The sequence below is a fragment of the Cyclopterus lumpus genome, chromosome 15 (genome assembly GCF_009769545.1).
Source record: "Cyclopterus lumpus isolate fCycLum1 chromosome 15, fCycLum1.pri, whole genome shotgun sequence".
Lineage (NCBI taxonomy): Eukaryota > Metazoa > Chordata > Actinopteri > Perciformes > Cyclopteridae > Cyclopterus > Cyclopterus lumpus.
In genome coordinates this window covers 21,445,268-21,473,151 of record NC_046980.1, presented here as the reverse complement: position 1 = coordinate 21,473,151, position 27,884 = coordinate 21,445,268, and the positions used below count along the sequence as shown (strand labels likewise).

The following is a 27,884-nucleotide window of genomic DNA, read 5'->3' as shown; positions in this document are numbered from 1 at the left end:
TAATTAATACACATTTTGTTCAGTTGGAATTGCTATGAGACATAATGTGTTAATCAAAACATGAATGAGTAATTCACACTGGAGCCTTCACATGAGTCACAGACTTTATATAGACTCAGGTCCAGAAAGGTCTCCGTGGTTCGAGAAACTGGGACGATCCGCCAGACGCCGGTCGCTAAAACAAGCTCACCCTTGCATTCTACTTCAAAATAAAGGTCTCTTGCGCAAATTACTTCCGTTGCCTTATATGATAAATAAATTGCTAAACGCGTTCGCTGTTTTGTCATTATTAATTTACTAATAAATTCATTATTTCCAATGTTCAAACTTGGTTGAAACTGTACAAATGGTGGCTACTCGTTACCTCACTCTGACCTCGGCTCGCCGGGGCTCTTGTTTTCAGAGACACCGAAACCCACCCACCCACCCACGCACGCACGCACGCTCGCTCGCTATCTCTCCTTACTCCCAGCGTGACGTTTTCCCTGGCGCCCGGTTAGCTAGCTTCTAAGCTAGTTAGCTAGTTAGTTGTTGTACCTAGTTAATTAACAGGGTTCACCGGAATCGGTAAACGTTAGCTGTCGGTTTCGGTCATGGACGACGAAAGCTACCCCAAGACCCTGTGAGTAACGCGAGGTGTCCAACTGTCCGGTATTCTTAGCTTTGCTCACGTCGGTAACCGGGTGGCTAACGTAGCTAACGGTACCCGCTGTCCAACGTACACAGCCCAGAGAATACCGCCACACGACACCGCGTTAAGGCTACTCCTGTCCGGTTGTGCAACATACGGTGAAATAGACACGCGTTTGGAGAGTTAACGGCGGAGGCAGTCTCGACAGCCGTTAGAAACGTCGGGCGAGCTAACGTTAACGCTAATAAAAAAATAACGTCACATTACGAGCTAATTTAACGACTAACCGTGGTAACACCCACACGTAACCTAGCTGTGCACGCGCCAGTTGGTCACAATGTGCACCACCACCTCGCCTTTACCTTGAGTAAACTACTCTCACCGAATGACCCCCTCTCTCCTCTGCAGGTATGTGGGAAACCTCTCCAGGGATGTAACGGAGATCTTGATTCTGCAACTCTTCACCCAGATCGGACCTTGCAAAAGTTGTAAAATGATCACAGAGGTAAGCAGCCAAGATTGTTGTTGTTTTTCACGTCAGGGGGGGGGGGGGGGGGGCATGTCCAACTTGTTATCCAACGTCAGATAATGCATTGGAATGATAGCTCGTTTAATACAAAGAAACTAGACGCATTGTTGCTGCAGTGACATCACATTTGTCTCCTAAATAGTGGAGTGGAACCAACCTTATGAACTTTTGTGTTTGACCTTGCCCCGTGCAGCATACAAGCAATGACCCCTATTGCTTCGTGGAGTTCTTTGAACACAGAGATGCTGCTGCAGCTCTTGCAGCCATGAACGGGAGGAAGATACTAGGAAAGGTAGGACAATAAGTCGACTGCTTGAATTCCCCTGTGATCCTTGTTCCTCGTGGGGACAATGGTCCTTTCTCAGAGTGTCTGTCATTATTTTAAAGTTTCCCTTTTAATATTATTCCAGGAGGTCAAAGTAAACTGGGCCACCACTCCAAGTAGCCAGAAGAAAGACACATCCAGTAAGTGTTCACCTATCGATTTCCTAATCCGCTGAAATCAAAGTTGACCACAGAATAGTAAATGGTTTCTTTCCTTTTGTTTGTTTTTCCTTCTAGATCACTTCCATGTTTTTGTGGGAGATTTGAGCCCTGAGATCACCACCGAGGATGTCAAGGCTGCATTTGCACCTTTTGGGAAAATCTCGTAAGTTTCCACTTAGAAGGATAATCATTTTTTATGTGCAGTACTAAAAATGGAATGCCACAATGTAAGCATATTGATTTATCTAAATTTGGGAAATATTAAGTTACTTCTTAATAATCGTATATAAACATATGCTCTGAAACAACTGTCTATGACTATGTTCACATGCATACAATATGGGGTGACTTAAATGTAGTAATGTTAAGTTCATGTATATTGTGATTTCAAACATTGGTCCATGAGGGATGACCTCCTGAAGGTTGTTGTACCTTCTCAACAGTCTACAAGCCACATCTGATCTCGCATGAATTCTTTAGTTTTGTAAAAAGAAAATCAATGGTTTGATCTGAAACACTGGGACACCTTGGTGTCCGAGGGGTTGAGGGGGTCTGACCATGAACAACCGGCCTCGCTGTTCTTGCATGTTTTCCAGCCGCCACTTCTTTCTCCAAGTATATTAAGAAAAAACATTAACACAAAGTGAAAACCCAAGAAGTCTACAGAGATGGTTAATATTCAGGAGAACCAATTCAGTTTTGCGTCATCTTGGTGTATTTTTTTTGGACACATTTCTATTCAATAGTGGCATTACATCCATGCATGTAAACCTAATTGTGATGGACCAACATACATTTATACTCTTTCACATGAAAGTAAATATCGGACTGCACCTTTTACCAACACATGTATTGCTCTTTTGCCAGTCTCATTTCAGTTATAACTTTCCAACACAATACCTGTAAGTTGTTGAGAGCTTTATTATTGTGTATTTTTTATGACTGAAGTGTCAACTTTTAGCCTCTTGTTGTTGCTTCTTTTTTCTTTCTTTTTTTGTGTGCATATTTTAAGGGTGTGGTAAGTACATGTTATGTCAGCAAAATGTAAGCTGTTTGTATGAACCTGAACAGCTTTTAGTTGTGGGTCTCAGTGAAGTAATAGCACTTTGGTTATTTTACAGAAATGCTCATAGGATTGGACAGGAGCTTGAAGGCTAACAGCAAGGAACTGTGCACTCTGGAGACTCAGATGTAGTTTTTTTTCTCTATTTATTCCATTCTTTCCATATGTCTTTATTTGTAGATGCTATGTATTAACATGATCTAGCTTAGATTAACAAATTCCAGCACTCAATGTATTCCTCTAAATCGATGTTTAAATTGTCTCATTTTGATTTGCATAGTGTTGTTTGTAGTGAAATGATCCTCTTACAAAATTTCTGAAAATGTCAATTTCTCAAAAATTTGCAGCTCCCCAAACTCCATACTCCATAGTGGTGGTAAAGAATTGACCAGGGAAAAAAAAGAAATCTGTTAACAGGCCATGTATGCCGTTTAATTCCTTTTTTCTCTTTTGATATGTTCTATATATTTATATTTGTAGTGAGAGCACCAGCCGCAGATTTTAAGAATGCATGGTAATCCCTTTTAATCTGTTCCTTTTTGTGAATTTACATAAGTAGTGTTCTGTTGAAATTGAACAGGAAGTGGTGCTCTAGTGGCAAGGACCCATTAAATCATCTGAAATCATTTAAAAACAGTACTATAGGCTGCATGTTTTTGTACTTGTTTTTGTCCTCTCAAGTGTTGCTTTGAAGTTATTTTACAAGTCAGTGCCCAGCACAAGGTCATCATAGCTAATGTACATTCATTTAGGACAGAGTAGAGTAGTCCAGTTTGTTTTGCGTGGTTCCTTTTTAGTTTTGAAACGTTAAAGCTGAAAAGTGCACTGAAGTTGTTTTCACGTTTCCCTCCAGGGATGCCCGTGTTGTGAAGGACATGACGACAGGCAAATCAAAGGGGTATGGATTTGTGTCCTTCTACAACAAACTGGTAAGGCTCCAGTGCAAGAACACAGACTGAAGGTTATTTCTATTTTCTGTTTATTATCCTACTTTTTTAAAGCATTCATAGTAAATCAAATGAACGTAATCATAGTCGACAACATCTTGAATCCTCCTAACGGGACATAGATATACTAATAATATAAACTAATGTATATTTTTTTGAGAACGGCGTATTAGTCGCTAGTAAACTTTACAGATTCATCCCGTTCAGAGGGGTAACTGTCTTTTGATTTTGGATTTACAGGATGCAGAGAATTCCATCATTAACATGGGGGGACAGTGGCTTGGAGGACGCCAAATCAGGACCAACTGGGCAACACGTAAACCACCAGCTCCAAAAAGTGTCCAGGACAGTAAGTGTTTAAGTGCCTGCACACCCACACCAGGGATTTCCACTTCCAAGGCGAGTCAATTTCACCTGGCAGATCTGCCAGACTTTAATATATCCCATTGGATTTATCGACAAATACTGGAGCGTAGGTTCTTTTATCATGTGGGCCATTCATCACAGCTTGATTTTGGCATAAACTTGTGTGTAGAAACATCCCTTTTAAGAAATGTTGTTTGTTTTGTTTTAGACGGCTCAAAGCAGCTGCGGTTCGATGACGTGCTGACTCAGTCCAGTCCACAGAACTGTACTGTGTACTGTGGAGGGATCCAGTCAGGACTGTCAGGCAAGTGTCACGCTTTCTAAAGATGCACAAGCCCGTAAGGCAAGCTACACGAGACACGAGTCACGAGTGGGTTTATTGCTCACCAAACACTTTCCTCGTGTAGCCTCAAAGATAACCACAATAACCTCTTTCCTGTTTTGACTCTTTCAGAACACCTAATGCGCCAGACCTTCTCACCGTTTGGTCAAATAATGGAAATCAGAGTTTTCCCAGAGAAAGGATACTCTTTCATCAGGTAACGCCTCGGTGCAGTTCAGCATTTGGCCTCTAGATGTCGACACGAGCACACTGCATGACTCAATGATGGTCAGCCAGCGCTCGACTGGGTGTCGGTGGCCTTTTACGCTCCGTTTGTCTTCACCTCAAAACAAACTGTGTTTTCTGGATCGCCTGACATCAATTTGATAACTTTGACTGCTAAGCTGCCGTTTCCCTTTTTTTTAAAAAGGTTTTCCTGCCACGACAGTGCTGCCCATGCCATTGTTTCAGTAAATGGCACGGCCATTGAAGGACACATAGTGAAGTGCTTCTGGGGCAAAGAATCAACGGACGTAGCAAAGAATCCACAGCAGGTAGGGAAAACGTCACTGATAATGAATCTGATAAGATTTTGAAAACAATATGTATTTTTATGGGCATTTCTTAAATAACTTTAGCAGAGATGACAGGAAATGAAGTGATAAATGGGAAGAATGAGCTAGGGACATTGCAGTCAATGGGATGCGTCTTAATCCCTCAACACGAGAGTCCCACTGAAGTCTTTCTTTTTAACCTATATATTAACTATGAAACAAAAACAGATGCTCTATTACAAAAGATATGTTTTCGGAGTGAAATGGTAGACTACTAGGATTAAAAGGCCCATTTTCTTGTAGCATTTGCTGAGCTATGTAAGAGCATCAAGCTATTGGGACACGAAGGACATGGATTCACTTTCTCTCTGTTTGTCACTCAGGTTGAGTACGGTCAGTGGGGTCAGTGGAATCAGGTCTATGGGAATCAACAACAACAACAGCAACACCAGCAGCAGCAACAACAACAACAACAACAACAGCAGCAGCAGCAGCAGCAGTATGGGCAGTATGTGACAAATGGGTGGCAAGTTCCCTCCTACAGCATGTACGGCCAGACGTGGAACCAGCAAGGATTTGGAGTAGAGTGAGTTTCATTTAGTTGTATGGATTTAATTCAATCATAAACCTCCTTGTGTGACTATACTGTCACAGGTCAGAAGACTTAACTCTCATTAAAGTATTCTGAATTGACCATGCTCTACTTTTAAACTACTACTTTCCCTTTCAACACGGGGAGCAGTTATTTGTTCATTATTTATCATTCTTTATACGCAGTGGCCACGGTCATACTAACTGGGTACTTGTGGCATCTTTGCAGGCAGTCCCAGTCACCATCCTGGGTGGAGGGCTTTGGATCCCAGTCAGGCCAGGCTGCGGCCCCACCCGCTCAAGTCCTGTCCAACCTGGCCAACTTTAGCATGGCTGGCTACCAAACACAGTGAGCCGGCCCCCACCTAAGTGTAGAACCAAGAGGATTTGGTCAACCCTTTTAGACACACAGCACTCTTTCATCTGGGCAGACGCTGTGTTTGAAGAAGGCCAGGGGGCCATATTCACAACGCCTTTGTAGCTAATCATTGCTCCAAAAGCACCGGTTAATTTAGAAATAGTTAATATGATCATCACTTGTAGTTCTGTTATGGAAAAGTGCTCTTGGGCCAACTGTCTTGGTCAAAGTAGACGTTAAAGGACACTCCAACCTTTTGAATGTGTGGCCGTGTGAAACCAGACCCGGTGTGTGACGAAGGACTGAGTAGCCTTGGCTTGCTTACTGGACAGCCATCATTACACCTTTTTAATGCCTCTGATCTCACACTGGATAAGTTAACCAATGGGCCAAACCGTCAAAAAGTAAGTGTAGTCCTGCAAAATGTAATTGTTACCCTCCCGTATTCCGAATTTGAGCAAAACATGTAGTCATAAAAACATAAAAGCCACGGTATTTGTGATGAGTTACAAGCCATCATATTACATCTCACTGGAACAAGACAAAGGATTTAAATCATGTAAACAATATCCACTTTCAAAATGCCAATATGTTTTTTTAAATATAGTGTTTGTTTGTTACAGACTTGTCAAAAATGTTAGTTTACTTGTCATACTTTCACTGCATATTTCTGTAATTTTATACAACAGAATACAAAACTTCACTCAAGTCTTCATGCATTGCTTACATTCATTTTTAGGTTGGTTTGTCAAATGGCATCGAGTGAGTGTTATTGGTTATGAATTTGTGCTACAATCTGCACTGAGCCAGAAGAATGAACCAACCTGCTAAAAGTTGGTCTGGGCTGAGCTTCAGCTCATAGCTAGAAATTCATTCCCGTTTTGATATATTAATGATAAATGCGTAGTGAATAGAGGCCCTGCCATGATAGTTTACCTTTCGGTACATGTGAAAAGACTATTTGTATAAACAACTGTGGCTTTAAAGGAGATTTCTGCAAACGTGGTGTCTCTTGGGTACATTTTGTGTACAAAGAAAATTGTCATCTACACAACTCTAAAAGCAAAAAAAAGAAAGAAAAGAAAAGACGTTTCTTTTTGTATCCGAGTGATCAGCATGTTATTTGCAGACTTTTGATTCATTTTAGTTTCCACCTTAATGTAACCTATATTTGACTCATTTGTAGTCCTGTATCTCTCAGTAAAGGCTTTAGCACCGGCCCCCTTGATAAAGAAAAGCTTTGTAAAGTTCACGGGTTCTGAGGGCTGGAGAGGTATTGAATACTCCATATTGTGTCTCTTCCCCCCCCCCCTTTCGATAACTAATTACTTTATAGTCATGGCTTTCTAATGGCTGTTATTTTCTACAAATAACATTCAACCTAATTTAGCACCTGAACCAACAACCCCTGATGGTTTTTGCATCACAAATTATTTAGTCACTTCCTTGACTTGGACACTAAAAGACAAATTGTAACATTATTTAGGCTTACTGATTTTTGGGATGTTTTATTTTTACGAAAGTGGAAGGGTGCCTAAACGTGTCATTGATTCGTTCAGGACAGCAGGCACTTTTTTTTTTTAGTGCATCCTGACATTTCTCAGTATTTGCAGACTCGTTCCTCATATTCCAGGTAACGTATTTTATTTTTAAGTTGACCGGCAAATTTTGACGAGGGTTCCTCAAAGATGTCCTGCCATTTGCGTGTGTGCCACATCTGTACAGTATATCACACTCAGCCGACAACCTTGGTCATGTTTTCGTTTGTTTATTAAACCTGGGGGATGTTTGTGTAAAAAAAAAAAATATATGAGATATAGGGTCATGTTGGCCAAGAGTATAAATATCAACCGTAATCACAAATCTTCATGAAACTTTAGAAATAATGTACAGACTGTAGGTAGAAATGCCATCATTACATTTCAGCAATATGATTGATGAATAAGCCTTAATTGATGTGTCGGTAAATTCATACTTTGTGTTTATTTACAGAGGCTCTATTACAAACCTAAATTCTTTGCCATTGTGGATTTTCCCATTTCTCAGTTTGTGAGCAGGTGATGTTGCAGCTTGAACTGCACGCTTATGACATGTAATACATTTGTTGCTTAAAATATTGAATGTAATGGCAATTTGCTTTTATGACAATAATACATATAAGCTGAATAATATAAATGATGTTTAATAATAAAGGATGAAATCAATTTTCCATTAAAACGGGAAAATAAGTGACTTAAAATAAAGAAACATTTGAACCTGGTCGTTCAGTACATTTATTGGACACTAATAAATCCTGCATTACACAGCAAAACATGAATTCATTGTAAAATTGTATGTTACAACATTATGTTTTGGCAGCTCAGGAGGTAGACAAAGATGGTGAATAATTATTAAACTATGTACTCCATACAAACATAATTGGGGAGTTATTTAGTCGATACATCTCTACACTGTGCAAACAAGTCAAGGGGCCTTTTGAGCAACTGTAATAGAACTTGAACATTCATAAACATGAAATGACTAAAGCAAAGCAAGCATCACTTAGTCAGATATTATAATATTGGATTATATTGCATAACTATCTTTTCTCACCGACCCCTTGAAATAAATGTTTTTTTAATGCGACACTAATATGTAGATTTATATTCAGGTCGCCTATAATGTAACCTACATATCTGAGCTTAAACATTGCATTTCATTTAGCTGACAATCACACACCGTAGACACAGCTGTGGGGAGCAGTTCGGGGTTGCCTTGCTCAAGGACACATCAACTAGGGCTAGCCGGGGAATCGAACCACCGATGCTCTGATTGAAAGACGGACCTGCTAACCACTGACTCGTTTCATATTAGCTCTAGTGCGGTCGCCTAGTAAGCAAAGATTTTCAAAACAGCTTTTATACAGTATTTACACATTTCCATGAAATGTAATTTAAGAGTTTATTGTTGGTTTGAAGAATCCAGACTTTTAACGTTGGAAAGCAGTGGAAAAACAAACGGTCGTCGGCGCGTGACCTTCTCATCCTAATGTGTCAGCTGACCTCCAGATAACCCGTCGTTCTGTTCCATCGGAGGCGAATCACATGCGGCAATCGTATGCGGCGCTGGTGCAAACTGCTGGTCTCGCCACTCGGTCCACACACACCAGGACGCTCCCATCGGGGGCCGCATCATCGCTCTGGACAGGGGCAATCGAAAGTTGAACATAGGAAGTAAGAGAGAAACTATGCCGTTCTATTATATCACTGCCTCTTTGGCTTCATCAACACAGTCGTTACATGTAGGGTCGATACACCGTTCAGTGTAGCCGATTAGGTAATCGCTAATATTTGATGCGTACAACAGGGTTTATGGAAATCTTAATCTATTTCCATACTCACAGTGAGTTTCCTTGCCGTTTCGTTCCCTTTCGCTTCCTCTTGTAATCCCAGTTTCTCCACAATCGACTCGAGCCTGGATGCGATGCCTGCCACAGAGCTTTCAAGCTGGAGAACCTGTCTGGCCAGTCTTCCATGTTGAGAGAAACTGTATTTCAGTTTTTCGGAATCGCATTTCTCATATTTGAGGACAATTTATAGGTTCAATGTAAAACCTATTCCCACCTTAGAAACTGTTCCTGATCCACGACCGTATGACCGGAGTGGTTCTCCTCGTTAGACGTTGCAGGAAGATTCTCCCGTAAATCTTTCCCATAATGCATTCCGAGATTGTTGAGTTCGGCGCAAAGAGCGTCCTTACAAAAAGAAAGAAAAGGGAAACGTCATTGTGAATTCCATGTCTTTCACTGCTCGTCGAGCTAAATAACGAAACAAGCCAAACTGCAGAGACGATCACACAAACCCGCTTTTCCTCCAGCTCGACTTTCATCCTCTTTTGTTCGTCTTCGTCTAGAATTTGGTTCCCATCATGGTCAAACCGGGAAAAGGCTGCAGTAATTTCATGTTCAGCGTGTCCCATCCTACGACATCATCAGAGCGGGGAGGTTAGAACATGCGCTGTAAGGTCAATTGTATTGATATAGCCCAACATCACAAACTTGGCTCAAGGAGCTTAACAATCTGTACGCCATACACCCGTTGTCCTCCAAATAGTAAATGAGCTTCCTTTTGATATTTTCTCACTTACCCTTTCAGGGTTTCTCTGAAGTCCTTGAATTCAATTTCTCCAGATCCAGATTGTAGCGCCTTCTGAACATCTGATATGTTCTCCTTTTTAAGTTTCAACTTTATAAATGTCTTCATATAGCTCTGAATTAAAATAGAAATACATTTAGTGTGTCACTCTTAAAAACCTTTACCTAAATATATGGATTTTTTAATATAACATTTTTTTACATGATCTGATTACCTGTTTGATGATGTCAGTAATCTGTAGCTCGTCTTTTTGGCATGACAGCTCCTCCTTAACTACAGAGTATGTGTCATTTATGATGGCCAGAAACATGTTCTGAGGGTCAGATACATAAAGGGAATGAGAATGCCCATCTTTACCCTTTTAAAATCAAAACGTCTTGTGTTTGCCTTCCGATGCTTACCAGTAAAACAAAGAAAACAAAGAACACATAGGTAACGAAGTAGATCGGCCCAAGAACTCTGTTGGCGCGGTCAATGGCGTCGTAATCGAAGTCTCCCAGAATAATCCTGAACTGAGTGAAGCTGCAGAAAGAAGCGCAACACAAAAGGATCGCTTTACTCGTGCTCAATCATCATCCTATTCAGATAGTTTGTGTCGAGACGCAGTTTTGGACACTTCTTACATGCACTTGACGAAGGTGCTGAAAGATTCAACCTCTGTCCCGAAGAGCAAATATCCAAGCTGAGCGTAGGCGAAGAACACTATGAAGAACATGATGGCGAAGCCCAGGATATCTTTAGCACATCGACCCAGTGTGGAGGACAGCTGAGTCATGGTCTTGTTAAAACTGATGTACTTGAAAACCTAAAGAAAACAGCCAATCTCAGGGATGAGGCTTGAGCCCAGATCATTTCTTAAGGAATGTGTTTCAGTAAAAGATGTTACTTTACCTTGATCCACGCAAAGAACAAGTTCACTGCATTCAAGTTGTTGTACTGTGTTTGCCAGAAGGCCAGGAATTCAAAATCGGCGTAGATACCAGGTTGTTCCAGCAGTTTGCCAAGCAAGGTGTCCACTTTGACAGTTCGGAAAACATTGAAGACAACGGCAACGATGGCAAGCTGGGAAGGAGAATAAGTATACTTCTTTGACGCAAAGCAAAATCAGAGAACAAGAACTGTTTGAATCAAATAGGAAGGACATGTTCTTACCATTATGACAACAATATCCAGTATGTTCCAGATGCTTTGGAAGTAGGAGCACTTGTGTATTCGCAGCTCGAGAATCTCCTCCACAACATAGTAGAGGATGAATAAACAGAAGACCATCTCGCAGGCGAGGATGAAGTAATCCCAGTTGGTGATGTAGCGAATCAGTTTGACGGTTCTGATCTGGTAGGAAGGGATCGCTCCACCAGTCGCTGGGAATTCAACCACCAACCTGAAAGAGCGGATACAACTTAAGTCCACCAATGCAATGGAATCAATCAATGGGTAAAGTTGCTATTGTCAGTAGTGCTCTCCACCTGATGACACAGAACATGTTGATGTTTGCGTTGTAAGTGGAAAAGTCGACGAAGGCTGCTCGGGTTCCTCGGTCGAGCCACAGGTTGTCCACCAGTTCCTCCAGTGTGATGGCGCTCTCCTCTTTGGTTCGACTCAGGTCTTGGTAGTATCCCGCTCCACTGTATGTGGTCAGCAAGCCCCAGTGAGAGGAACCTTTGACTTCTTTCTCTGTGTGGTATGTCCAGCTGCAGAGGAACAAGACAACGTTGCTGTACTTCTCCAGTCTGACTGCATACCCAAAGTAACCCTGTAAGGAAAACAGTGAGCGGCTTACGCGGTGCCATTGACGAGGCCGAAGCTCAGGTCGTCCTCCTTCTTGTCGTTGTACACATCGAAGCATCCCGTGATCTCATCTTCGAAGTCCTTGTGGACCTTGCAGGAGTTGTTCATGATCTTGATCTGCCTCATTCTGGGCACTCCCAGCAGCATGTTCTCATAGTAGATGAAGGACTGGTCTCCTCTGCCCAGGGACTGGTTATTGTACCATTTAGTCCAGTAGAGGCCGTCCAGCAATGGGCCCTGAGCATACTGTAACAAGAGAGGGTGCAGTTTCATATTCTCATGTCTCACTGTATTCTCATTGTTGTAAACACGGGGCAAACGAACATGGAGTAAAACTCACAATCCAGAAGTCGGCCATGGTGCCAATGGACTGAAACCTAACCCCACTTTCACCGCCTGTGTTCACAAACAGGTCCGTCATGGCTTTAGTGTAGTAATAGGTGCTCGAGCTGGTCATACCGTATGTCACTGAAAGACAACGTCATCACATTGTTAGCTGCCAATCGGCGGTTCCTATCTGGCTTTGCTCAGGCTCAGCTGTAAATGTTGTTCTATTCAACAGTCTGAGATAAGACAACTCAGGAGCAGACACGCAAGGCTCATTGAAGACTTCTTTGTTTGGCTGTGTTTATGTCACTGCAGTCAAATGGATCCAGATCAGAGGCCATCTTTTGTTTGAAGAGAGAGCACGGTGGCCTGACACAAATAGCCTCTTCAAACAATGTAAATGTACCCAGACAAAGCAACAAGGACAAATGCTCTTATCGCTAAAAAGCAAGGGATCAGTGCTCGAGTCCCTTTCACTCCTAATGCTCCGATGGACAATGGCTTGTCGGCCGAGGGATGGGGAAGGCATTTTGTGGTTGGCATTAAAGTAGGGGGAAGCTTTTTGATGGTGAATCAACAGTCCAACAGTCCCTATACACCAACGCCCTGCCGAAAGGTGAACACTTTAACAAGGTGATCAACACTGCTAATAAGGTAAAATTATAGAGGGACACCAAACAAAATATGTAATTCAATTCAATGAAAATATACTGTAATGCATTTAGGGTTTAAAACACATTTGAATTCTCTTTAACCCCCTCTGTTACCGTATGAACCATTAATATGTGAACATTTAGGACAACAGCATTTAATAATAATAATCCATTTAATTTATATAGTGCTTTTCAAGATACTCAAAGACACTTTACATTATACACCGTAGACACAGCTACGGGGAGCAATGCAGGGTTAAGTGTCTTGCTCAAGGACACATCGACTAGGGCGGGGATTGAACTGCCAATCTCTTGATTGAAATACGGGCATGCTAACCACTGACCCATAGTCGCCCCATTTGGAAGTCATTTTCATGCTTGCATGTCAATTCAACAAGTGTCATTATAAAATCCGGGAAAGTAGATGTAAAATTAAGTTTAAATTGGGGTTTCACTACTTCCCTTAAAGTATCTACATTTTAGAAGTCTACAGGACACTTTCTCGTGCTATACTGCGTGTAAGTGTCCATGTCATCTGATCATGAGTGCCAGGAATACATATTAATATTGTTTTGTATTTTTTTATTTTACAGGGACAGTGCACACCAATCAACAGTAAAACATCTGCTGTCCCTGGCCTGATTTTCTGAAGGCAGCCAGAAATTTAAAAATGTCCAATAACATAATGCAACTAAGATTCACCGAGAGACAGACATTGGATATTCCATGTAGGATAATATAATACTTACAGAGGCATATATCCACCAGGAACACCAGATAGACCAGTAACTCACGTAGAGTTGTTCGGACAAACAATTCTCTGTTGTTTGAGGTGTTTTCAGTCAGCGTTGTGCCCCAGAAGCCTACAGACAAATTACAGTCATTACAATGCTCAATGATTTAAAAGACCATGTAGACACTTTGATCCTGGGTTGAAATACAGTACTGATCATTTAAAGACCTAAATTATGATGGTCCACAGAAGTGTCATGTTGGAGAAAAAAAAGGGTCATATCAGTTGATTTCATGGGCCCAAACAGAACCAGAACCAAAGAAAGATGAGGTGTTTTTTGTCCAGATCTTGGCTAGGTGTCATCCAAACTCTGTAATGTAGAGATGGTAAACGGTGAATGGACTTGATATCGCTCTCTTCTCTATCGACCGCTCAAAGTGCTTCACAACAGCTTATACAATTCACCCATTCACACACACACACACACACACACACACATTCATACACTGATTGCAGAGGCTGCAAAGCCAGAGGCCAACCTGCTCATCGGGAGCGGTTAGGGGTTCAGTGTCTTTCTGAAGGACAATTGAAGGAAGCAGGAGTTGATACCGGGACCGGGACTGCCTCCCAAGGCATACTGTTGTAGACTGCCGAGTGGGTCCCACGTCCTACCTTTGATGAAGGAGCAGCAGCCTCGTTGTTCCTTCCCCAGGCTTCGGTCAGTGGATGGTGCTTCCTCTGGGAATGGACCGGGGCTGTCCAGTCTGTACATGCCGTCCATGGAGCCCTGGAAGAGGGGCTGAGAGTTGTAAATGGTGCTGACAGCTCGGGGCGGTGGTGGAGGGGAGCCACAGTAGCCCTGGTTGACCCAGGCTCCGTTGGCCATGCTGTCCAACTCCACCTGCCCGGTCAGGTGGCTGTCGGCCCGGTTGTTCGGGCACTTCATGCTGATGGACACCTGTGTGGACTGCTGGCGTGTAGATCAGAGAGGGAAGTGAGGCAGAGCAGGACGGGCAGCTTCTCAGGCACCTGCTGGAGAGATGTTTATAAAGAGTGGATGACATAAGCCTGCTTGAGGGAGGAGCTGGTCCTCGGTGGAGCTTTTGTAGTATTGAGATTGAGACCCAGTTAAAATACATTGAAGTAATAAAATGACGTACCTGTGTCCTGTTTTGCATGGTTACATCACATTGATTTGGTCCACGATATGTAACTTTTTCAATGCATTAGGTAGAATACAATGAAATAACCAGAAAACATGTAATAACCATCTCGCTTCAACCTAAATATTATTACATCGCACATCGCCACTTATTAATATGCTGGAAATGTCTTCATCAACATCAAGGCCATGTTGGACGACTGAATAATTCATCAGCTAAAAGACAATTTCATCTGTTTTGCCCTCTCAATTACTTCCATGCTGAGCACATTGTTGTCCCTATTGATGAACAACTCATCCAATAACGGGCTCCCATTGAGCAAATCAATTAAATGCACGTCGATTATATTTCTGTCGCCAACTGTGACCAAATTAATGAGGAGTGTAATTGTAGTGTCACTGATTGTCTCCTCCTCATTACTATTACGCACTTTTGACTCTGCCACCCATTCATTTTTGACACGCCAACTGTCAGAAAGCATTTATTAAGCGTGCGAACATTCGTCGGGGCATATGAATCACTGTGACCATCTGTATCAAGCGGTCTTCGTCTGTTGGCCAATTCCCCTCTGCCAACCCAGCAAGCCCCCTGCAACCCGTACCACTCGTGTATTTACAGGAAGTGTTCCTCGACAATGATAAACTAATGAGTACTAATTTAATTGAGCCCTTCTTTGATTCGGTATGTGATATCTATCCATATTTGTGGGTGTGTTTGTATATTTAGAAAGATGAGAAGATTTAGAAACAACCCAATTCCAAGTATTATAACCCAAATAAGATGCGTATAGCGCATTAGCAGCTGGACAATACATTTAATGCACTGCTGTAGATGTCTTATACTTAATGCAGATAGAGTTTGGGTCCCGCTGTGAGCGTTCATGCTTCAGTGGCTGTGAACACAGCGATTACACAGAGCCATTACCAGACAATAGAGTTTACTTTCTGCTCCCCCTCTGAAGCCGTGGCAGGATCTGGCACACAGGCTTCCTTAATCTGCTGTGGCTTGTGCCACCGTTCAAACTTTAAAAAAAAGAAAAAGTCTATGACAATCACTTTACAGAGGCCGATGATTGCCATTTAAATCTGTAGCTGCGGTGCTCCTGCAACGGACCGTTGCGGGTCACATGGCGTCGTGTTTTAGCTTACGTAATATAATCATAACTCTTTAATACTTTAAAAACGTCCAAAAAAAACCACGTATTTTTTGAAAGAGAATATTCAAGAAAAGAATAGTGATTCCACTTGGTGTGCCCCCCCAACATGAGTCTATTTTAAATGTTTATATCTTGGTTCCCCGTTGACGTAAAGCAGTGTTATCTCGGAGCGCAGGAGCTCGGGACAAAAGGAGGATTTATTCAGTGTGCAGACATGAGCGGCCATTTCTCCTCCTGAGCACTTGACACACAAAACAAAGGACGTGCTGTAAATGAGTTGTTCTCCTCGACAACCCTTGTTTTATTAGTTTAAAGTTGTATTACCTACACAGAGGAGACAAAGTGAGGGTTACAATGCCAGATAATACCTGTTTTTATTTGAATGAAAAAGGTATGCATATGCGGTAAACTGTGCTATTACCATTTTCAATTTGTCAGGGTTATAGTTTGCAATTAAAATCGCTTTTAAAGGTTTCAAAGGGAAAATTATTTTAACAAGTGTAGTTAAAGATTGCTTACTTGGCGTGTAATGTAACTGCATAGAGTAGATACAGTACAACGCACATCACATACTAATTTGCACATTTTACCATCATAATTACCCTTTGTTGCTATAATGAAGATCAAGAGAAAAGCTTTTTCGTACAAAATAGTTTTATTTTTTTGATCAAAACCCACAATTCAACAAAATAGAGGTATGCGTGTGAAAAATAACAGCTATTTTTCAACCCTACAAACATACTTACACTTTGACAAAAAAATAGTTACATATTGGATTAAACTACGCAACAAAGACCACAAATCCTCTCAGAATCCATTTAACATTGCACAACATTTTAGGGCCATATCCAAATAACTTACATAATACACCAAAAATAATACACCATTGCCTGCGTCTTCAATACAATCTAGTGGTCGTCATAATGACATCACATTTTTGTCATCGCTATACTATGAACAAAAAAAAAAAGAACAAAAAAAGCTCAACATTGATGGCTTTCCTTGCAAAAGAAAAAAAAAAAAAAAGACAAAATAATGAAGAAGAAAAAATAATGCAATACAAATGTATTTACTTTCTCCTTGACTGGAGGAGAAATATTCACATTGTCACTCACATCCAACAACATGACTGATGATCTACCACATGGCAGCGGTTTATGCGTGGACCTGGTGACCGTCGAACTGATACGAGAAGGACGAGTGGATGTAGTCCTGGTCAGTGGGGGAGTCGTACCTCAGGAGGCACGGGTAGTTTTCAGGCTGCACGCAGTCAAACTGCAGGTCCAGCCACTGCCTGTGAGGAGCGTTGTGTCTCCTGGCGTCTGTCAGGATCCGGTTGAGGGCCACGATGTAGCTGAGGGCCATCTGCAGGGTCTCATACTTGGACAGTTGTTTGTCCTGGCCCCACTGTGGGACCACTTTACGTAAGGAGTCGAAGGCTGTGTTCAGGCCCTGCATCCTCTTCCTCTCTCTGGCGTTGGCGGCCGACCGTCGCCTCGTGACGGTCTCGTATTTCTCCGGGCTCTTGGAGTCCGGTTCCGAGGACTCGGATCCAGAGTCAGTGCAGCTGGGTCGCCGGGACTTCATGACGATCGCTTGAAGAATCAAACCGCTGGATGTCCTCCGATCACAAAAACTCCACGAGCTACAAGTTTGGGCCTCGGGGTTCCTCGGGGTTCCTCGGAGGTCTCCTCGATGTTATCGCCTGCCGAGGTCCAAGATGTGTGTCCTTTGTGTCAGATGTGTGTAACTCCAGAGAGTGGACAGCCTGAAGAGTCCAAGGTGCCTGTGATCCCGGAGACAGTGGAGGGAGCAGCTTTTATAAGACGGAGCAGAAGAACAGGTGGCAGCAGGTGGAGTCCATGGACCCCCACCCCCACCACCCATCCTCAATATTGCATATAGAGAAACACACCCATAATGACTCATAAACACCCACACCCACTCTCAACACACACACACACACACACACACACAAACAAAACCTTAATGAAATTCCAATTATCTTGGGCTGGGCTCTGTGGCTTCACTCAGAGCCATGTGTCCCAAACACCAAAGATCTACCATCTGGAAGCACAACTCTCCACAGCTGATAGTGCAGACACACTTTGAAGAGAGTCAATAGAAACCAAGCAATTAACATGTAAGGTCTAAACTCTTAATTGAGATATACATTAATACAATACAAATTATGCAATGTTTGTACTGTCAGGCATCAGCAAATTAATTAAACTATGCACGCATTTTTCTAGAATATAAATAAAAGCACTAGTGTCCTTTTTCATCTAATTAAAATATCACTATACTTAAATTGTACTTGTACGTATAGAATAGAGTATCTCGCCTCATATAATTAATAGTTTTCTATTTCTTGACGAGTCCATAAGTTAAAATATGTTCAGCTTTTAAATGGACATTTGAATAACCTTGTATACTAAATCATTGTTATATTTAGTTGCCAGGTGTCTTTACTTTAAAAAAAGTAGATCAGAAATATTTGGAAGCCTCTTGGACCATCAAGTTTTAATAAGCCACCGAGAAGTGCCCTTTCACTTCTCATGTAACTGGTCAGCACGCGATAATAACCATAATCTGAGATTAGCCTGAGGCAACAGAAGTGGAAGTGTGGCCCATAACCTGAGGGGTTTTAATAGCACATCGGGGGGATTATGGCTCCCAAACAATATGGGCCAAGATGGTGCACAGATTACTGCACCGTCTGAGATTCTGGAGAGCACTTTGTGGACATGTAAAACAGCCGACGGTTCTTCTACTGTATGTATTTTAAAGGACATGAGTCAGAAACGGTGTTCGTCAGTGCTGCGGTCGTAATGAATCACAGTATGTGGGATGCATTAATGTCCCTCTCGTGCACCGCATGTGAAATAAATAATTGATCTGTGTGGTGGTCCGAGAAGAATGAGACGGACAGAATAATTTGTCTCTCCTTCCCATCTGCTAACATTAAATTGTGTAATTCAGGAGGAAGGATCTGAACATTGTCCTCTGTTAAACACACACACACACACACACACACACACACACACACACACACTGTTGACTGTCAGCACACACAGTCACACAAAAAACTACTTTAATCAGACTTTATGTATAACACAATGAGCTAGTAGTTATAAAATACAATATCCATCCGAGTTCCGATTAGTTCAATCTTGACCAACTACAGAATTAATTTACAAATGAATGCATCAATAACATGTGACACTTTTGCACTGTAAAAAGGATGACTACTTTTGATACCTACATGCATTTTGTAATACTTCTACTTGTAAGTATTTAAGAACTTTTACTGAAGTAAAGGATCTGAATTCTGCTTTATTTTCTGGTGCCATCCTTTGTGGGCTTCTGTCTCTCCAAGCAGGTTATGAATGATTAATGCCCGTCTCTGGTATTGGGTCATGGACACAAGCTGATGCTGTCTGGTCATTTTGGGATGGACCGGTTAGCTGTGCAATTAGGCATATAATCCCATCTACCAGTTGGTTCATTGATTACAGATTGATGTAGTTTGCCAGCTGCTGCTTGTCTGAGGGCCTCGTCTCAGACGTGGCCCGGCCCTTACGTGTCTTCCACCCTATTTTCTTTCACAACCGCTCATATGATTGGCTTGTCTGAGCACTGGTGGCTGAGCCATGCTCTCCGTCAAAAGCCATATGTCACAACTGAGGAGTGACCCGTCTGCTCCGACAGAAGCATGCGCCCTCGGAAATCCAGCTCTCCTTATGGAGAAATGGAGATTATGGCACAACGCGTATGTTTCAGTACAGGAGAAAGTGTAGGAAAAAGGATTCCCTGTGTGCATACGTGTGGTTTGACTTGATAAATCTCATTAACAGCACCGGATTAGTTTGAAAAGAGCAGCAGCAGCGCTGAGTTCACGCTTCATTTGAATGAGCAGAGCGGCGAACGCATCACACGTGTCACGATTCCAATGTGGGAACTTTTCTTACCGGTTCAAGAGGTTACTGTTATTAATAGTATTGTGTCGACACTGCAGGAATCAAGTGAGCAGAATTAGAAAATGTGAAAACTGTATTTGAAACATCGCGGCGAGATTCAGTATAAGTGAGTTATGACTAATGAATAAAAGAAATATTGGATTTTCAAAACCCAACTCATTCAAAGCCCACAGATATTTACTCCTCAGCAACACACACAGCACTCCGTTAACAAGTAGGCTTGGCAGCTGGTCAGATGAGGCTCCGAGTCTAATTAGGTCACATAAGGTGAATGCAATTTTATGCCTATTTGAACTCTCTTCCCCTCTAATTGGACTTATTAGCAATGCCTAATTGGCTTCAGAGCTTTCCTATTTGGTTTGAATTTAGCATAAGTTTAAGCTAATAGGGATCCAATTGCAGCAAAGTCATAACAAGCTCTCGGCAATGATTTAGATTTCAACATTAATGACATTAATAACAGAGCAAACTATCCATCAACCCAGGGAGGAGGACTTTTTATGGAGGCAGTATTTGTTTCTATCCATTTTATATATTAAAATAAAAAGACCTGGAGACTCTGCGTGCACCAGCTTCCCGTCCCCTCCCATGCTGTCAATCAAACCCACAATCTATATTAAGTTAACTAACGTAAAAAGGTATACATATTCACAGTGGGATCATGTTGGAATATCATTACCACTTAACAAATGTCTTCAAGTTAGCCAGCCATAGAAAATGGCATTTTTTACCCACAGCCAATCAACCACTGTGGACACACTGTGGACATCCTTTATCTGATTATTTATTTATGTGTGTGTGTGTGTGTGTGTGTGTGCCATATAAGCTCCTCCCCCGTCTCTACCAGCATTAACCTAAAAAGGAAAGAAACGAGACACCATGAACTTCATCAGTAAAGATTTAAGACGCAGCAGCATGCAGAATTATACCCACCAGCAAAGTAAACATATCACTCATTTGAATAAATATAACTTTATTCTGAGAGGGACAAAACTATTTTACAAAGTGCAACTTTACATCAGTTTAGGATGTGCTTCTCTTCAATATTTTTTTTCAAACCCACTTTTATCAAAGTTGAATTATAACCTTGTTGGTATCATTTCAAAGTCTTACCATCAAACAGAGAGCTCTTAGTCCCATCCGACTCATTGCTCTGGTCACGCGTCTCGAACTGATCGAGATAAATCGTTGATGAATTCAATCACCTGAAAGCAAAACATATTTGAAGAAATCTTTTGTGTTTCAACTATAACCGTGAATGAGAGTCACCTAACAGCGTATTACTATGACTGCAGACACGGTGTGTATACAATATTGCATCATCATCATCATCATCATCAACCATTTGGCATGCATGCACATGGGGGAAAAAAAAAAACAAAAAAAAAAACAGGTGCCAAAATATGAACCAGTGATGAACATCAAGAAATTATCTCAGTAAATGTAGAAAGAACCCCACCTTGCTGGAGCCATTTAAATAAACCGCTCTAAATGGCACATTCAAATGTCTATTAATATACTCTAAACTACTTGTGATTATTAATAAATATGTTTATATTTATCAACATGTTCAAATAAACTTCAAAAGAAACTATTACGACTAGTTCAGGTACATATTATTTGCAGTAAAAATAAGCACTTTGAGAACAGGACTAACAATTAAGAACAGATCGTCGTCACCAACATTCAGCAGATAAATATGATGTAGAAACACGACTCCACCCAGCTGATGGCTCATGACCTAAGACTTTGCAAATCGTTGTTTTTTTTCTGTCTGTGAAACATGTTTTTCTATGACTTGAGTAAATAGGAATGGTGACAAACCCACTATCAGTGCCGATAGCTTTAACACAACCACCCGTCACTTCAAACGCATCACACACACATCACATGGCAGTCTGCTCGCCGTTCTCCTTTGACCCCTTTTTTGACCCCAGCGTGTGAACTCTTAAGGGGGGGGGGGGGGGGGGGGGGGGGGGTCGCCACGCTGCAGTGTCACAGCTCCTCGCTCTCCAGCATGACCTCCGGAGGGCAGCTGGAGAACAGGATGGGGTTGTTCTCCGACGTGGGGAAAGTCGACTTGATGTCGAGCCCCTGGCCCGTCAGAGCGGCATAGCGGCTGCCCGTACGCGGAGCCGTTTTCATGATGCTCTGATGCCACCGGGCTAAAAGGCGCAGCAGACAGCTAGGATTACTACCAAAAACGAGGCACATTGCTCAATAAAGCCGATAGTCACACAGCTGTACAGCATATTCACCGTAGATATCAAGCCTGCAGGTGCAGGACACAATTCCGGCCTCGTTCTTTGCCGACACTGTGTACCAGCCAGCATCGTCCTTCGACGTTGGCTGGATGAGGAGACACACATATCCGGTTGCATCCTGGGTCATGCTGAAATAAACGGAGCGTGGAGAATTCATTCCAGTTCCAATAGGTATCTTTGATACTATTAGGTTGCAATACACAATACCAAAAACAGCTACACGGAGAGGCTCAGAACTCCTACTGACCTGATTCTGTCCTTAGTTTTAGGAATGGTGTCATTGTCTTTCTTCCAGAAGATGACGGGAGGGGGCATGCCCACCACCCGGCACTCCAGCCTGACTGGTGTCCCATCAGGAATACCAATGTTCTGCAGCTTCTCCACAAACTGGGGAGGGTGCTTCATCTCTTTCTCTGAAGCGGACAAGACTTGGATTACAAGAACTTCCGAACAGGGCATGGGACATCACACTATTCAACTGCTTAGTGTATGAGCAATTCATTCCTTCACACTGACCGTATCCAGTCCTTACCCACAACTTTAAGCTCGAGACTAAAGGAGCTCTGCCCGGCTTTGTTGCTGGCGATGCACGTGTACGTGCCGCCGTCGTTCTGTGTCAGAGGATCAATGACCAGAGAATGGATGCCGTTCTCCCGCACCAACATCTTGTGGTAATGGTCTGGATAGATTGGCCTCCCGTTGACCAACCACATGAGCTCTGGATTGGGGAGGCCGCTCACCTGTAGGACAAAGAAAAGTCAAAGTAAAGAGATGCAAACATGTTATATCGTTGGAGTGCACGCCAGGACCTGCTGCCTACCTTACAGTCTAGTCTACATAGTCTTCCTTCATGAGCCAGCATGTCCCCCGGAGCCTGGAGGAAGTGAGGCCGAAAGAATTGCTCCTGGGTTTGCTCGCTTTCCACTTCCTGTATGCGGGCTCGCACCCTAAAAGAAAACGTGAGCAGAGCATATTGTGGGGCGCAAACGCACGCTTGGACTTTAACGTGGTGTATGTTAGCGTTTTAGTTTAGACGCACACAAAATCACAAATCATTACTATTGCCAGGGAGGAAACTCAAGAACCGTCTGGTTCCTCGTGCTGCAGAGGGCTTCTTCTTACCTCTGCAGATCACAGTGCACACTCAGTCCTGCTCACCTCTGAGAGTGAACGGGCGTCAGGCGGTTTCGGGGAGGTCCCGTTTGGACTAACAAATGACCCGAGCAGCTTATTCGTCCCTGATGGGCATTAAAGATCAAATATCGGAATTGTGCTGCTGGTGAGAAGGCGTTGACAGTATGAACAGGAAGTGTGAGGCATCACCTGAGGATTGGCTGCCATGACGGTGTAGTTGCCGTCGTCGTCATTGGTCGTGGACTCGATATGTAGAGCGCAGGTCCCATCGCCCTCTCTTATCTTCTTGTAATGGGTTTTCTTCCTCACGATCTGCTTGCCATCCTTGAACCAGTAAACCTGGTGAGACACACATGTGGAGGATACATTAGAGGAGACGAAAGTGACACGAGCACGCCGCCATTTGTTACAGCACAGTTGTTGACCCCTTCACCTTTGGAGATGGGATTCCCAACACTTTACACGAGAAGGTGACAGGCACGCCTTCCATGGCTTTGAAGTTCTTCAGCTTCTTGTCAAATATGGGCGCGATGCATCGTCCCGTGGGCACGTCGTCGTGCTGCACCTCGTCGTCCGACTCCTCCACCGGCGTCCGCTCCAAGCGGAATTCGATCTCGCTCATTAGCCTCTGCTCGAAATTGGACACTTTGTACGCCTGGAAAAGTAAAAAAACCACACCGCGTGAAAGTAATCGCCACGGTGCACGTTTGCATCACATCCGGAGCTTAACACACTGCAACAAATGCTCCTGGAGAGGTACGCAATATTCAGGAACATGATATAAACGTGCATCTACCAACATGTGGCATCCGTGTTATTAAAGTAGCAATAAATAACAAAAAAAAGCTATTGTTGTCACTTTAAACCGATTGGGGATAATTATCATGCAGTGGCATGGCATCCGTCTGGCGGTGTCATTCCTGGTTGGCGAAACAAAAACCGGGCTGAAGGTTAAAGGGAAGATGAACTCTAGAGGTGAACTGCAGAGTCGAGAGACGAAGCCAGCAGGAGATCGTTAACGAGTGTGAAAACGAAAAAAAGCAAAATGCACGTTTGTGAGTCGAGGTCGGTTTTGGTTTTAAAAAGGGTGGACTATATGTCATGTTGGCCTTTTGGGACAATCTGAAATGCAAACAGGTGAGGGGCCGCACGCATCAGTGGGGAAAATACAATGAGTTAAGGGGAAACAGCACAGCACAACAGTAGAGTCGCTAGAACACTAGAACTACAGCAAAGCTACCCGGCTTAAGCAACTTAGAGAAAGTAGTTCAAACTAATGTACATGTAAAGATTTTACTTAATATGGTACATAAAACTCACACGCAAGCACTTCACAGGTCATACATATATTTAACTATTTAGACTATTTGCTTGTCTAAAGAACTTTTAAAAAAAATGGTTGTTCTTGTTCAATTTCAACAACTAAAACATCTAAACTTTCTGAAAACAATGAACTCCTGTCCATTTGCACTACACAAAAGGTGAAAGGTCACTACTTGAATCATCACTGTGCCAGTATGAATGTGCTGTGAACCAGCAAGCTGCTTCAAAGTGTAGATTAAAAGGACAGTTAACCCCAAAATCAAGAGGGAAAACGCTGTATTTTTGATTTTGTGGTGAACTATCCCTTTAAAACTACGATGTAGTTCATTACTCCCCAACACTGAATGCAGGTTATATATTAGTACAGAAGCTGGAATTCTTGATTAGAGATATTAACCATGGTATTTAGACAATGACGTTTCTTAATCTCGGTCTGAAACATTTTAATAACCCATACAGCCTCGAGCAAACCAGTGCTTGGGACGGGAAGATCCTTGTACCTCATCATAGTTAATGACAGTAGCAGGAATGTTTGGTCCAAGGGGTCTGCTCGCTGTTTTCCCCTCATTACTCAGCTTCTATGAGAGGATAGGGATGGATGAAGACACACGTCGTCTACACACAAACATAGAGGCCTACTGATGGAATAACACACAAGCAAATTGTTAATAAGCATGTTGTTACGCTACATGGGCACACAACAGTGTATATATATATATATATATATATATATATATATATATATATATATATATATATATATATATATAACTGGGGAGGAAATGATGGCCGATGCTCTGTTGAATGGTTCAATCGGAGCGATTTGTTGTCCCTTTATCCTTTGAAACATCTGTTTTTTATTATCTTTCAAAAATATACTGTATAAAGATCTCAAAATGAATTAATGAGTAGAAACCTGGAGACAGGTGAGAATACTGCACAGTCATTGGTTAACATACGGTGACTACATAACTTAAAGCCTTAGTTAGAATGTGTGTAAATCCCGTCAACAAACAGATCAGTTATTGACATTTATGAGCAAGGAAATCCACTTCCTATCTAAAGACTTCATGGAAAATAAATGTGTTTGCATTATTGTATTTATTCACCAGATCACTGCAACTGAAGCAGTGAAAAAAAGTGGAGACTACGTCGTACCTGTTGATGTGCAAAATGTGGAGTATAGTCTTTAAATTGAAGCTTTTTCTCAATATCGTGGAGAAGAATTTCTTTGCTTTCGCGAATGTCTTCAATCGACCGGAGGTGCACCTTTGGGACGTTCTTTTTTAACCTGAGGAGACAGAAGGGAAAAGTGTATTGCAGCGCGGGACAGGTCACCAATCTCGTGAGCATCGTGGTCCGTACCCTAAAGGAGCTCCCTTGGGCAGGCCCATTGAGTTGGTGGGCTGACTCAGGCTCAGGGACGGCAGGACGGAGCTCAGGAACGCCACGGGGTTCTGAATGGGGCTGGGGGTGGAGCTGCTGGACGTGGGAGAGGAGGCCTGGAGAGGCGACTGGGCTCTTATGGCGAACAGGCTGTTCAGGAAGGCCGCCGACACCGTTGTGGGTGAGGAAACGAGGGAGGGAGGGCTGGTGGGGGACTTGAGCACCCTCGTGGGGAAGATCCTGGGTGGCGGGGAGAACGGTGGGAGAGTAGGGGAGCTGGCCGCGGAGGAGTTGAGCTCAGCGGCCAGCTCCTGGAGCAGAGGGACCGGTGACTCTGTCGGAGAAGGACTCCTGACTGGGGAGAAGGCCTGAGCAGCGATGAACTCTTTGGGCCGGGCGTAGTTGAAGGTGTGGGAGGTGGCGGTGAGGTTCATGAGGGAGGCGTGGGTGCTTCTCAGTAGCGCAGCAGGAGATGTGATCTGCTCTAAGGCCGAGGTCGGACCGGTAAGGGTCGTGCTGAACTTTGGTGCAGGAGGAGGGAAGAATTGGGGGGTAGGTGCAGTTCTGGCAAGAGCTGCAGGGGAGAAGTTGAGGTGGGAGGCATGGATGGTGTTCATATGGGTTACAGGAGCTATACTGAAAGGGGGGGCAGTTTTCAGCTGTGGGACAGGCGGAGGAGAGGTCAACAGGGAAGGAGTCTTTAGCTGAGTAACTGAAGGAGGGGAGCTCAGAGGATAAGTGTCGAGAAGAGGCGAATAGGTGGTGTTGAGAGCTGGAGCGGAGCTCAGAGAGGGAGCAGGGGGAGCGGTGGTCAGCGGAGGTGCAGACTGGGGCGTTTGCTGCGGGGGCGACGTGGTGTTAAGGAAGGGCTGGAAAAGTGGCGGATGGGGTTCACGCTGCACTCGGGGTGACCACAGAGGACCTTCGTTGAAGCCTTGGACCTCGGGCTGGATCTGGATCTGTAATTGGCTGTGGGTCTGAGGCTGGGTCTGGGTCTGAGGTTCGGTCTCCTGCAGCTGCTCCATGAGGACCTGATTGTGCAGGAGCTGAAGCTGGACCGGGTCCCTGATGATCAAAGCAAAAAGAAAAGAAAAAGAAACTTCTAAAATAATGACACTATACATGGTGAAAGTGAGAGCGGCTCAGTGCTCTCATAAATTAAGTCCACACTGTAAAGCCCAGCAGGAATGAGCAGCACGAAGAATCCTCTGCCCTTTTATGGGCACCCTACAAACAAAACACCGGCCAAGCTCTTTGAGCTTTCATTCTAAACAGGAGGCGCTCTTTTGTTTTTGTCAAATTAATACTATACAGAACAATACAGGACAAATTGTCATTCTCATCTTTGTCTTTTAAGCCTACGATGAACAAAAACAGCAGTAAACCGCTCATCTCAGCACAAAAGATTATCAGAAATATGAAATGGACACCGATACATAAAGGTACACTTACAAATAGAAAATGCCATCCTTTGTTTTGGAAAGCCGGAAGGTCCACATTTGAAGCCTGCATGCATTCAATTATAAATTGCAACTGACTACAGACTACTAGAGCTAGAGGAGGAGGAACCTCCCACTGAAAAGAGTGTGCTTTTTTTTTGCTCCACTCACAGTTTGGGTTTAGCCAGCACTGGTGGTGGTCCTCTGTTGAGAACCTCATCCAACTGGCTGGATGCGTCACTTTGTTCATCCTCCTCATCTTCGGGCAGTTTGAAGTGCACACGCAGGCCGACCCTGGAGCCGACGCGGGAGTCTTTGTGGTTCGTCGGGGCACCCGTCTTTAGGCAGGAGTTAGCAGGGGGATCGGGGAGGGGCACCACAACGAGGCTCCCATTCTGATGGTTTAGGGTCCCCTTGACTTTGGGACTCGTGTCAAGCGATGTCATCGAAGGTGGGGACGCTTCCTGCTCAGCCGCAAATTGAGACGTGAAGGGTATTGGGTACGAGAGCACCTGTCCGCGGCTCTGTGGTTCTGGATGTGGTCCACTGGATCCAGGA

At 43.2% G+C, this 27,884-nt stretch overlaps 4 protein-coding genes across 9 annotated transcripts in view; 1 reads left to right on the top strand and 3 right to left on the bottom strand.

Annotated features, from left to right (window-relative positions):
* The first annotated feature begins 138 nt into the window (after positions 1–138).
* tial1 (TIA1 cytotoxic granule-associated RNA binding protein-like 1) lies at positions 139–8,106 on the top strand. 6 transcript variants are annotated; one of them, XM_034551270.1, is made up of 14 exons: positions 227–622; positions 1,040–1,136; positions 1,354–1,452; positions 1,571–1,625; positions 1,722–1,809; positions 2,768–2,837; positions 3,057–3,131; positions 3,563–3,638; positions 3,897–4,005; positions 4,231–4,326; positions 4,477–4,561; positions 4,775–4,898; positions 5,282–5,484; positions 5,719–6,848. In XM_034551270.1, coding segments are annotated over exons 7-14 (819 nt in total). In that variant the 5' UTR covers positions 227–622; positions 1,040–1,136; positions 1,354–1,452; positions 1,571–1,625; positions 1,722–1,809; positions 2,768–2,837; positions 3,057–3,129; the 3' UTR covers positions 5,843–6,848. The 6 variants fall into 6 exon arrangements, with proteins under 6 accessions (XP_034407159.1, XP_034407161.1, XP_034407164.1 ...); XM_034551268.1 differs by lacking the exons at positions 227–622; positions 2,768–2,837; positions 3,057–3,131 and adding an exon at positions 139–215; XM_034551267.1 differs by lacking the exons at positions 2,768–2,837; positions 3,057–3,131 and having other exon boundaries at positions 228–622; positions 5,719–8,106.
* Positions 8,107–8,926: 820 nt separating this feature from the next.
* On the bottom strand, positions 8,927–14,427 carry pkd2l1 (polycystic kidney disease 2-like 1). Its single transcript, XM_034552530.1, has 15 exons — positions 14,154–14,427; positions 13,498–13,611; positions 12,109–12,236; positions 11,761–12,014; positions 11,447–11,671; positions 11,133–11,361; positions 10,872–11,042; positions 10,604–10,785; positions 10,382–10,502; positions 10,195–10,293; positions 9,973–10,094; positions 9,688–9,805; positions 9,450–9,580; positions 9,243–9,354; positions 8,927–9,025 (listed from the first exon to the last, which is right to left on the bottom strand). Exons 1-15 carry the CDS (start codon positions 14,425–14,427, stop codon positions 8,927–8,929), a joined length of 2,379 nt encoding a protein of 792 aa, XP_034408421.1.
* Positions 14,428–16,955: 2,528 nt separating this feature from the next.
* atoh7 (atonal bHLH transcription factor 7) lies at positions 16,956–17,387 on the bottom strand. The gene has a single exon (XM_034552634.1). The coding sequence runs from the start codon at positions 17,385–17,387 to the stop codon at positions 16,956–16,958; it is 432 nt and encodes a 143-aa protein (XP_034408525.1).
* Positions 17,388–21,775: 4,388 nt separating this feature from the next.
* mypn (myopalladin) overlaps positions 21,776–27,884 on the bottom strand; it is a 13,775-nt gene continuing 7,666 nt past the window's right edge. The window contains exons 8-19 of the mRNA XM_034552267.1: positions 27,498–27,884; positions 25,867–26,952; positions 25,660–25,792; positions 25,002–25,079; positions 23,612–23,833; positions 23,368–23,517; positions 23,203–23,282; positions 22,865–22,991; positions 22,577–22,784; positions 22,292–22,457; positions 22,039–22,172; positions 21,776–21,945 (exon numbers count right to left, since the gene is read on the bottom strand). The exon at positions 27,498–27,884 is cut by the window's right edge and continues 364 nt beyond it. Coding sequence (XP_034408158.1) covers positions 21,776–21,945; positions 22,039–22,172; positions 22,292–22,457; positions 22,577–22,784; positions 22,865–22,991; positions 23,203–23,282; positions 23,368–23,517; positions 23,612–23,833; positions 25,002–25,079; positions 25,660–25,792; positions 25,867–26,952; positions 27,498–27,884 — 2,941 coding nt within the window. The remainder of the gene's footprint in view (positions 21,946–22,038; positions 22,173–22,291; positions 22,458–22,576; positions 22,785–22,864; positions 22,992–23,202; positions 23,283–23,367; positions 23,518–23,611; positions 23,834–25,001; positions 25,080–25,659; positions 25,793–25,866; positions 26,953–27,497) is intronic.